General features: G+C 47.1%; 1 protein-coding gene across 9 annotated transcripts in view; it reads left to right on the top strand.

Annotated features, from left to right (window-relative positions):
- The first annotated feature begins 17 nt into the window (after positions 1-17).
- Positions 18-11824, top strand: part of ZDHHC3 (zinc finger DHHC-type palmitoyltransferase 3) — a 51597-nt gene continuing 39790 nt past the window's right edge. For 2 of the 9 annotated variants that reach the window (XM_058833603.1, XM_058833597.1), the window contains exons 1-3: positions 4259-4297; positions 7242-7286; positions 9595-9772. Coding sequence is in view for 1 of the 9 variants with exons in the window: in XM_058833604.1 (XP_058689587.1) it covers positions 4069-4293 (225 nt within the window). In the remaining 8 variants the exon portion in view is untranslated. Of the gene's footprint in view, positions 406-3942; positions 4298-7241; positions 7287-9594; positions 9773-11824 lie in introns of those variants that run through there. The other 7 variants (XM_058833600.1, XM_058833601.1, XM_058833605.1 and 4 more) reach the window with 7 other exon arrangements.

Raw genomic sequence — 11824 nt, 5'->3', positions numbered from 1 at the left:
CCGCCTTCCTGCCTCCCTGCCCGTCTTCCGCCCGCCGCGGGGAAGCTGCCGGGCACCCACAGCTGCTGTTGGGCCCGCCCAGCCGGCACCGCCGTCTCACAGCGGGGGCTCCCCTTGCCTGATGGCAAAGCGGGGCGTGCAGCCGCAAAGCCACAGAAGCCTTTCCCGTGGAGCAGGCGCAGCGCTCCGGACGCGGTGCCCACTAGGCACCCCGATTCCCGGAAAACGTCCCGTCCAAGAAGCTGAGCGTCGCGCTAAAACCAAAGCTCCCGTTTCCTGCTAAAAGCTCCCGTAAGGAGGCTGTGGAAATATCCTGGTGCTCAGAAATGGATGGCGTAGTCACAGTCCTCTGTGTTTCCTCATTGTCCCTGCGGAGTTTTTAAACCTCAGAACGGTCCAAGCGAGGTGCGTTGCGCGGGGAAGGCTGGTGCGGGAGCAGGGAAGAAATCAGATGCTTTCCTTAAGAGATTCTGCTGGTCCTGTGCCAGATATCGCTGGGAAAGTGGCGTGGGAAATGTGATTAAAAACCCGCACTATATATTAAAACAATAATTAAGGGTTGGAGGTTTTTTTTTTGACAGCCTTAATTGAAAGTTTCGTAACAGTCATTAATATAAGTTTGCACGCCTTTTTTTGCACAGCTCCTGTGTATAATTTTCAGAGTATTTGAGAAGATGCTATCTTGACTTCACGCTGATGCTTGCTTGGCTAAAAATGATCCATGGCTCCCAAGCATTACACAGCACATTGTTGGAGTTTATCCGACTTTCTATGACTCCTTGTTCAATCAAATGTACCAAGCATTCCTGGCTGTGCCTACTTGATCAGGTGGCATGATTTAGTGGGAGCAAACTTCAAGAGTGATGGATGGTTTTGGAAGTTTTATCTTGGTCTGGTCCCATTGGCAGGCTGCTTATCAATTAGCAGTCAGGCCAGAGCCAATGCATTTCTGGGATTCTTCCCACGTCTTACCTGCATCTAAAAGGAGCCACATTTCTGCACACTAGGGATGTTGTATCTGGGGGATTGCTTACTGCTTCTTTGTGGGAAGAGCCAGCAGTGGAGCCTGGCAGAGCTGGGAGCTTGGGTAGCTTGTCCTCCCCACTCACCCCAGTGAGGTGAGCTGGGCCAGGTCTCCTTGCTGGCCCAGGGGAGTGCCAGACAAAGGCAGTGCCCATGCATGAAATGGTTTGTATGGTCTCTCTAAAATAACATCTGCCAGTGCTGCTGTCCATCACAGACTGACCCTACATTTGACTTCCAGTGCGATACTTGTGTCCTCGCATTGCACAGTGTGAACCAAACAAGAGATAAAAATCAGAAACTCCATGAAAATGTGAGTGAATTCTTCATCCAAAACAGTGTTAATGCAGATGCACCCTGTGATTTCCACTGAGAGCATGGGGAGATGACATTCTGGCTCTCATTGTAGTTCCTGACTCTCATGGCTTAGCCCACAGCAGCTTACAATTACTATTGTCAGGAAAGAGTGATTTGTTAGTTTTTTCCCACTTCTGCCATCCCAGCTTGGAGTCTACCTAATGTTAGTCAAATCCATGCATCGTCCAGAGGCTCAGCTTGCAAATCCTGTTCACATGTAAACAGCAGTTTTTCAAAGGTGGGTTTGGCTCATTTTTCCTCAGGGAGGGCAGAAGGCAACCTCTTGTCCTAAAGAGCACTTCTGAGGACATTCAAATTCCAGCACAAAGCGGTAGTGAAGCTTATCACACAAAAAAGGATGCCACTTGTTTCTTGGGTTTGTTGGGGTTTTCATGTTGTTTTGTTTTTTAACAAAGGCAAAGCAATATCTGGTGGTAAATGCATGACGTGTGTTGGCCCATGTCATGGTTTGACACTGTACCCATGAAAGCTGCTCGCTGATCTTCTCTTGCTCTCAGCTGGGCAGAGGAGACAAGAAAAATTAACAAAGGGCTCATGAGTTGAGATGAGGACTGGGAAAAAACACTCTAAGGGCAAAACAGGTTCAAATTTAAAGGTATAGAGTAAATTTACTATTAACAGAGTCAGAGGAGGATAATGAGAAGTAAAATAAGCTTTTAAAACACCATTTCCCCCCTAACCCCTCCCTCTTTCCCACTGATGGCAGAAGGAGACAGGGCATGGGGGGTTTGGTCAGATTGTGACTTGAGATTTTTTTTTGTTTGTTCAGGGACAGTAGTCTTTACTCTGCTATGCCCTGGGTCCCTCCCATGGGCAAACAGTCTTTTTGAAGCTGTTGTGGTGTGGGTCACTTGTCCACGGGGTGCAGTCCTCTAAGGATAGGCTGCTCTAGTTTGGAAGCATGGGCCCTCGTTGTCTTTGGAAGCAGGGGCTCTCCCTCCATTAGGGTCTCCCACTGGCTCAGTTTTCTCCAGCATCCACCCACTCCAGTGTAATTCTTTCATGGGCCGTGAGTGATCTCTTCATCCCCTGTGGACCTCTTGGGCTGCAGGGAGACAGCCTGCTTTACCATAGTCCTCACCATGGCCTGCAGAGGAATCTCAGCTCTGGCGCTTGGAGCACCTTCTCTCCTTCTTTTTCCACTGACCTTAGTGCTGCCATATTGTTATCTCTCAGATGTCCTCACTTCCTCCTCTGTCTAGAAGAAAAACTGCTGCTTGTACCTACCATTGCAAACAAGTTCCACCAATTCAAAGATTCTTGCGGGATCCTACAGCACTGAAAGTTGCTCACCATATTTTCGCCACCGGTCAGGTGGCCCCACAGCCACTGAGTGGGCAATGGCAGCTGCTGTGGCACTGGCACTATTTAACACCTCTCCTCACAGGGGGCATGAGGAAGGAGAAGATGCCACCCCTGCCCTTCTGCTGGCAGCACAGGTGGCTAGGGGTGGCCAGGCCCTCAAGGCTTGCTGTGGGCCGTACCAAGATGGTGGTGACTGTGGCGCATCGCCGCACGCTGTGCTGGGATGGCCCTGGCAGTGGTGCCTCACCACCCCTGGAAAAAACTGCCTGTGTGCTGTTTTGATTTTCTTCTTAAATATGTCATCACAGAGGTGTTACCAACCTCTCTAATTGGGCCAGCAGCATGTTCATCTTTGGAGCCATTCGATGAAAATTGGCTCTGTAAGACATGGTAAAAGCTTCTAGCAGCTTCTCACAGAAGCCTCTTCTGGCCCTTTCCCATTACCAAAAAAACAGGCTGTGCCAAATCATCACAAGCCCAGATAAAGCCAGCCTGAGGCAATCCCCTGAAATGTGAAGATTTGCACAGCATGATTAATACCTGGGCAAAGCTGCAAAGGCTGGAAGCAGTGGCTTGACGTGGAAAGTGTCAAGCAAACTCAGCCTTTGCTTGGCTCTGAACACGACACCTGCAGTGTCACCCCAGGACAAGCACTCTTCACAGAATCACAGAACAGGTCAGGTTGGGATGGACCACAGTGGGTCATCTGGTTCAACCTCCCTGTCAAGCAAGGCTGTCCTAGAGCACATGGCGCAGGTTTGTGTCCACACAGTTCTTGAGTATATCCAGTGAGGCAGACTCTACAACCTCTCTGGACAACCTCTTCCAGTCCATGGTCACCCACACAAGTTAAGTTCTTCCTCATGTTCAGGTGGAACTTCCTGTGCATCAGTTTCTGCTCACTGCCTTGCATCCTAGTGCTTAGCACCACTGAGAGGAGCCTGGCTCATCTCTTTGGCACATCCACACCCCCCTCCTTTTAGACATTTATACACACTAATGATGTCCCCTCTCAGTAGTCTCTTCTCGAGACTGAACAGGCACAACTCCCTTAGCCTCTTCTCCTAAGAATGATACTGCAGTCCCCCAAAGAGCCTCACTGCTCTGCGCTGCACGCACGGCTCCTCCTTGGGTGACAGCAGATTTTGGATACCCGCAAACCAAAACCACCCTGAACCTGCCTGGGGCTCAGAGGTGCCCGCAGAGGCAGAGCCATCCGTTTCCATGTCAGAACAAAAAAGTGTGGGGTTTTTCCTCACAGAAGCCGCACTGCCCCGCCAGGCAGCCGCAGGCCCGGGCCGTTAACACGCGGTCGGCACAGGCGCTCCGGAGCCGCTCGGGGCCCGGAGCCGGTGCCCGTCCATGGGCCGGGGAGCCCTTGGCGGAGCGGGGAAGGGCAGGGCCGGGGACGCGCTGCCTCCCGCCGCCGCCGTTCACTTCCTGGTTCCTCCCGGCGGCCGCTCCACCTCCGCGCAAGGGGCGGGCGGGCGGCGGAAGGGGGGGTGCGGTGCCGTGCCGTGCCGTGCCGCTGCCGGCGCGGGGGCGGCGGGGCGCGCCGGACCCGCGGCGGCGGCGGCGGCCACTGGGGTAGGTGGGTGCGACTGACAGCGCGGGGCGGGGGGTGCCGGGGGGCGGGCAGGTGTGTGCGCTGCCGGAGCGGGGCGGGAGCGGGAACTGGCAGCAGAGAGCTGGGAACCGGGAGCGGGTCGCCGGGGGATGCCATCCCGCCGCCACCTGCGCCTCTCCACCAGCTGCCTCCCTGTCCCGCCGCTGTCCCTGGCATCCCCGGCCCGCGCGGCCCCTCGGCCGTGCGGGAGCCCGGGGATGGCGCGGCCACCCGAGGGCCGCGCGGTGCTCCGCATCCCGCGGCGGGCCGGGGCCGGGCGGCGGGTCGTGTCCCGCAGCGGTGTGCCCGGGACCTATGGGCATCGGTCGGGAAACGGGAGGAGGGCTCCCGCTCTCCCCTCGCCGCCTTCCAGCGCTGGGCTTTAAATACTGGGAGGATGAACACGTTAAATGATACCGGGCTAAATACGTGGTTTAGGTCTGCTCCGCGGCCTTTCGGAGCAGCGTTGAGTCCCCTCGGCAGGAAATTTAAAGTCGGAGCCTCCAGCGATTTTGTCGGGGTCCTGTGATCTGTCAGAGGATTGCAGTGGTCCTGTAATTCGCTAATGGCGTTGCAGCGATGGGACGTGCCCGCCAGCGAGCAGCTGGACAGCGAGTGGAGCTGCCCCTGTGGCTTCCGAGGTGGCCCTGGTCACCGGGCGTGTGGCTGCGGCTGTCCCATGGCACCATCGGCCGGGCGCGCCCTCGGCATCGGGAGCAATCCCTGGCGAAACCAGGGCGCTGTACTGTGGCGGGTTTAGTTGAAATGGATGGTGACTTTTACGTGACGCTAGCAAGCGATCCGGACTGCTTTAGAACGGCAGCTTCTCAGTGCTACTGGAGTAGTTCTGTAAGGTAAATTTTTAAGAAGCAGTAGTTCACGATGACTCGTTAGAAAATAGTCCTCAAGGAAACGATTAAGAAAACGGGCCTTGGGGAGAAGGGGGCAGCAGTTTGGTCCCTGATGGGCTCTCCACTCGCTGTGTACCACTGAGGGATGTGGGATGGACAGCAAAGTTCGTTTAGATCTCTTTCCTTTGACCCTGATGCAGAGAAGATAAACTGTGTTTTTCAGCACGAGTGTGACAGTGTGCCAGACTCTTAGCACAGGAAAGGTGTGTGTGCAATGTCAGATCTGTAGGAAATGAGCCCAAATTTAGATGGTTGTTCTGATACAGTGGAATCACAGAGAAGGGAGGGACTGGTGAGTTACAGTGGGTGACTGCATTGGGTGTTTTGTGGTGTACATAACAAGGCATTAGTAAGGACTGTGTTTTTCTTTGCTTAATGAAAGCAACAAATAAGTCTTTTGTGTAGCGTTACAGGCATTTCAGTGATAAGAGTCATCATAAGGGGAGCTACGCCATTCTTAACTCTTTTAAAAATGCAGCCCCTTGTGCAATGAAGATTCGCTTCTTCAAAGGCTATGACTCTGTCAGCGTAGCTCTTGGTGCTGCCTCACTGATGCAATAGTGTTTGTGACACCAGTGGGACCTGCTGGTAGTAAGTTGTGTCTGACTGAGTGTTCATTGAGATTTAGAAGGTGTGACTCTGAAACTCTTTGTGTTTATAGGTTTATAAAAGGGCAAATATCAGGTCGGCCTAAACCCCAAAGTATTTGTTGTGACATTTAGGACCTACAGCAGTAACATCTATTGGGTATTCTCATGTATGTTTCTGCTTTCTTTTAATTTTCATTTTAAGTGATGTAGTTAAAGACAATGGTGTCTATTTCAGTTTGAAATTGCTTGTTTGGTTGTAGACAAAAGTACACAAATGTAATTTAATCCAAATAATGGGAGCAGGTTGCAGGAAGATGAATGCTTAATTGCACAGCAGATGCAGGTCTGCTGTGCCCAAGTAGTTCTGTGTTTTTTCTGGGCAGTTTCCTTTGTGTCAGCAAAGGGGAACAGCTGACAGTCTTCAGCAGTATGTGTGTATCCTGGGCAATGTTAGCTCAGCTTTGGTGAATATCTCTTTTTTTTACCTAATATGAATTTACTTTTCTCGATGGGTGGATTGCTGTGCACTCCCAGCAGAGCAGGAGCTAGCAGTGTTGCACAGTCCATGCACTTTAAACTTGCAGTGTTGCATTATTTCAGGAAGACTTGCTCATGGAGCCAGTTTTCCTGTGCAGACATTTCCCATGCAGCTGTAACTGGACATCTGTCCTGTGGAGGAGACTGGATGGGCACCCACAGTTGTGTCAGACTGAAAATGGACTGGCTGTAGCTCAGCCAGTCTCTGCAGATGTTAGTTGGGTGAGCTTATGCTTTTCTCTGATCTCTCTGCAGTGTAGGCATGACCTTTTTCTTAGGTCAATATTCAGGAATACAGTTTTTCTGCATTCCTGGCAGAAGACGGCAGATAATGTAAAATGTGACACGACGGAATAGCTTGTTGTCAGTTTTTATTCCCTGCATCCTGTGCTTATCTGGTTGAAGCAAACTAAATGTGACTGGTTGTACCTGGAACATCATATTTAACCTGTGCATGTAACTGATCTGAAGCTTCAGGCTGTGTACAAGAAAAGGAGAAGTTAAAGCTTTCCTAATTGAAGCTGTGTGTTTCCTGTGTTGTGCAGGCAATAAGGAAAGAAGACAGCCCTTGCCTGGAGCTGCAGTGCAGCAAGTCTGCCAGTAACACTTCACACGTTGTCCTTTTGAGAGGGAGTCCAAAAGAGCGAGCCAGCTTGTCTGTAGGGTGTGGGTGCCAAAGACCTCCCCATATGGCAGCAGTTCCCTGCTAGTGAGGTGCTAGGTGTTAGAGGTGAGGTGCAGCCAGGTGCTGGCTCACTGCACGGGAGCACTGGTGTGTTAACTCCTGTTGCCTGCTCCTGGCTGTGTCCCCAGCTTGGGGGCTGCTTGCAGCGCTTCTGGAGACTGCAGCAAGAGATTTGTCAAGGCTTGTAGCCCAGTATCTCTTTGCAGGTGACAGGATGACCATACAGAGCCGGTGCTGTTACAGGAGAAGAGGTAGGAGTGCAAGAGGAGGGGGAAAAAGAAAGAGAGGAAAGGCATGGAAAGGTAAGGAAATGAGAGGGAAGGCTACAGCAGCAGAGTTCAGCTAGAAGAGTGTTGGGAAACACTATTCCAGGAGCAAGTAAAACAGCAAGTAAAAAAAGGACACAGAAGACCCACTGTTACGATCTTTCAACAACAGAGGAATGTTGAATGAGAGGAAATGCAAGCCCTTGTTGATGTTTCTGCTCCTGGGCTGGTGGTGGATGGTGTGTTATGTTCATCTGTGAGTTTTGCAATAATGCAGAACTGACAGGGATGACCAATCTTAAATGTGATGCAGCATGCAGAGTGGGCTGAAGCTGAAACGGTGTGAATGAGTAAAGGTAAAGTACTATGCTATTGGGAAAAAAAAAAAAAAGGTAAAAGAAGACATATACAGGTTTAGTGGGAAGGCAGTAGTACCATACCATAGATACAGAGAGGGCTGTAGCAGGTGATAGAGGTAGTAATGTGATATGCATCTTTGTTCTTTGCAGTGGCCACTTGAATTACTGATGTCCAATATAGCACAGAATAGATAAGGAAGATAATAGATATTGTAGCTGGTCTTGTCTTGAACTCTGTATTTCAAAAGATAGGAAAATTAAGGTTTGCACACAGAAGCTGGTTTTTTTATGGCAGCAAGGATCTCTTCTGCTTGCCAGTGCTAAAGTGAGCAAAACAAGAAATGCTTAGTTTGCCAACTCAGATGTTCTTTGCTATGTTTCAAAAGCTTTAACCTACACAACTTTGAACCTGCAGGTTTTTCCAGTTCTCTGAAGTATCAGCATACATTTCTTCTAGTTGTGATTTTAACTTTGCAGGACAGAGGTGATAATTTTTTGGTCCCTATGTTGTTTATGTGTTATTTTAATGTATACCCTGTGTACTTTCTGTAGTCAGCTTAGGGATCTGCTTCGGTGTAATATGTAGATTTAAAATCTAAATGCCTTACAGCCTTCATACCTACATCTTTACCTGCCCCTATGTGGCAAAGCAGAATAATAAACTACAGGCGGGGGAATAAAATCAGAGAATGAGTGACTTGTTCGTGCTTGTGAAGAGGGGGCTGTAGCAAAAGCAGGTGAGAGCCAAATCCTGCGATAGACCATCTTGAGTGAAAACGTATGTCTGGTAGTTAAAGTGCTCTTCCTGCCTTGAAAGATACTATTTAGAATATTTTTTTTAGACTAGAAGGGTTCTGCCAGCTTCTTATTATGATTAAAACGTAGAAGCTGCAGCTCTTTCCTGCTCTGCAAAACATATTCCTTATGCCATGAAAGTTATGTAGTTTTCTAAATTGAAACTAAAAATAATTCCAGTTTTATAGATAAACTTTCCCCTTTAATTTTTGTCTTTCTTTAAAAAAAAAGTTGATAAAGGACAAATTGAGAATTTACATTCCCCTAATCCAATGGCTTGCTGTTTTAAATTCTGAGTCAGCATGTAAATTGCAAAGCTGTCCAGAAGACCAGGACAGCTTCTCTTGTTTTGTCTCTCGTAAGGCTGTGCATTCAGGATAACTGCAATGCTGTGGGAAAGCATGACATCCCCATCTGTTGTTTTCTGTTTCCTGGTGCAGTCTCTCCTGCACGATTGCTCTTTCCTTCGAATGCTTAACTTTAGATAGATGGCAATGCAACAAAGATGGTATGCTCAGGATTAATATTTCTCTTTTGACATAGGTTTAGTAGCTTGTGTGTATTTGGTCTATTGGGAAACTGTGAGATTGAAGTGACAGAATTTCTCTGTTCCCCTTTCAGCTCTGATAGTTAAAAACTTACCAGTTATTTTGTAATGGTTCATTACTTAATGGCAGTTTTATAAAGTACCTTCTATCTCTGATGCAAGACTTATTAAATTAAGATCACTAGCTTTGTGACCAGAACAAGTCAGATCCAAGTCTGACCTCAGTCTTGGTGCCCTTGTGATTTGTACCCTGTTTCTGCATGTTGCCCCAATTTTGTCACTCATCCATAGTGGTCCAGTGTTTTTGTACCTTGGACAGTAACTACATTGTCTTTGCTCTCCTTTGCTCAGGCTAGCAGCTGACAGGCCTTTTGGTGGGGGTGCAGTCACCAGATAACTCAGACTCTTAGGTCAGTCTTTATTGCATTATAATTTATTGATACGATACATGTCCATTAGTTAAACAGAAATGATACAGACATCAACCAGGAAGCTGTTATCATGTGCCCTGAGAGACTGCATACCGCAAGCATCAGGATAGGGAAACCCCTGTATTTGTAATGCAGAAAACATGGCCTTATTTTCCTTTCAGTTCTACTGACGGAATTCCTCTGGCACTGTTGAAGCTGCTTCTTGTCTACACTGATGTAAATTAGAGGAGGACTGAGGTGTTTGTGCCTTATGTGGCTGCATCTCTTTTGAGGTTGTCCCTCTCAGCCCGATCCAAGCCCTCAGGATGGAGTTTCTAGATATGACCAGACATCTTTGAGGTAATTTCCCCCTTTGCTTTCTTTCCTTAGGGAGAAGCTCCCTCTGTGTATTTGCGCTCCTATTCAAACATGTTCTTCAGGAAGGCATGACTTCAATTAAATCTTCCCCTCTAAAAAGATGCTTCTGACAAAAATAATGAAAGTATGATTTTAGCGTGAGCCATTTTTTCTAAGGTCTTGTTCGTGTGAGACCTCTTTGAAATAAGAAATAAATTAAAAATAGAAAATAACATCAAAGTAGTTATAAACAGTTTTGTAAACAATTACTATAAAGCATTATAATGCAGCCACTTACTCCCTTCATGTATAGAAAAATGCTATAAATTGGTTGGTATAAACCATCTGGTTTTACATGCTCTGTATTCCCCTTTTCAAGGGAGGTAATCCAAGCCTATGCATTTACCCTCAGGAAATGCACATTTATTTTAAGCCTTGTAATTTTTTAAAGATTTCTTTATGCCATTTTTCTTTAGTAGGGGAACTGAAAGTGTTGAAATTGCCTGACTTCAGGAGCCAAAGGATTCAGGACAATCTTGAGATATTTCTTACCTTTTGCTAAAAGCAGATGCATAGCTGGTAACGTAGTATTTAGGCTGTAACTATACTCCTTAACGTAGCCTGAATTTCCAGGAGAAAAATGAAGAAGTATCTGTGATAGGCAGAATCCTTTTCCCTACTCCTGGGGTGGCTGGAGGAGGGCTGGCAGTGCTGACTTTGCCCTGTGATAATTTGATCTGAGTCATCGGGTGTCCTGTAAACGCAGACTTAACTTCCGTGCCCGCTTCTTCTTCCCTGTTGCCTTTGCCTTTATAATCCAAGATCATGTTTTTACCCATTTGGGTTTTTAGCCCAAATTGGGGTGGGGTTTGTTTTGTTTGTTGTTTGGTTGGTTTTTTTAACCATGTGCAGAGTCCTGAAAGTATTCCAATGGAAGTACAGATCTCTGTAGCAAATTTGAGCCTGCTAATAATAGGTTTGCTTTTTTTAGCTGCCTTTCACAGACCTGTTAGAAATGTCCCATTGACCGTCCAGGGGCTGGAAGCTGCCATGCCAGTGGATATCTGGATGAATCTGCAGGAGACTGCCAAAAATTCTCAGCATAGCTGGCCTGTTTTGTTGCACTCCTGCAGATCAGATAAAGCTTTTTAGGCTTTGCAGGAGCCATTAGGAAAATGCATTTAAATACTGATATTTTCTTACTATCTCTGCTTTGACAAGTTTTCACAAGCTTGTTAGATTTTGGCTGCATGGAACTGTGGCAGGAGAGGCGTAGGTAAAAACCCTTTTAGTTAGGAAACTCACCTTCTCTTACATCTCTTGCAAAGAAAGATTAAATATGCGGTGTTTTAATCTATGCAGTTTTATGTACAGAAAAATGAAATAAGCTTAAAAATGAATTCTTCTGCAGTTTCTCTCTATCTGTCTGGAGCTGATTGGTTTTGTATAAAAGGACATCTGTCCTGTGGATCTAGAGTGCCTACTTTAGCTGTCGTGAATATAGTATGACTAGTTATGTATCTTTGCTTCCTTTTGATGATAAAAATTTAACTTCAGTGTTGTTTGTCATCTTTCAGGTACTCTGTGTGTCATAAAAGCTGTTGGGAAGTATTTCTTTGAAGGAAATAAAAAACCAAACTGAAAACCTAAAAAAAAAGTCCATGATCTGCCCTGATCTTCTTTTTATTCTTTTTTTTTCCCCAGTATTGTTTTCATGTAATTTGCAGAACTCAAAATTCACTTAGTTCATATGACAGAGTGAAAATGTAACCTCTTCCCAAAGTTCAGTGTTAATGGACTTGTAATGGAGGAAATGGTTGCAATGTACATTGTAATGCTGTAGCTTTGCAAGTCAGACCCATGTGCTTGACTTAACTAACATGAATGATTACATGAAAATCAGCATGTTCACGATGATGGTGAGTTAAGCTTGCTATAAGTTTTTCATCAGAACCTCAGGTACTTATTGGGTGAAGGCCCACATCGTTTGTTTGTACATTCTTAGCACATTCTTTGGCTGTCACAGGCCATTAAAAACCAGATTTTTTTGACATG

This window comes from Poecile atricapillus, chromosome 2, assembly GCF_030490865.1.
Source record: "Poecile atricapillus isolate bPoeAtr1 chromosome 2, bPoeAtr1.hap1, whole genome shotgun sequence".
NCBI lineage: Eukaryota > Metazoa > Chordata > Aves > Passeriformes > Paridae > Poecile > Poecile atricapillus.
This window is presented reverse-complemented; position numbering and strand designations above follow the sequence as displayed.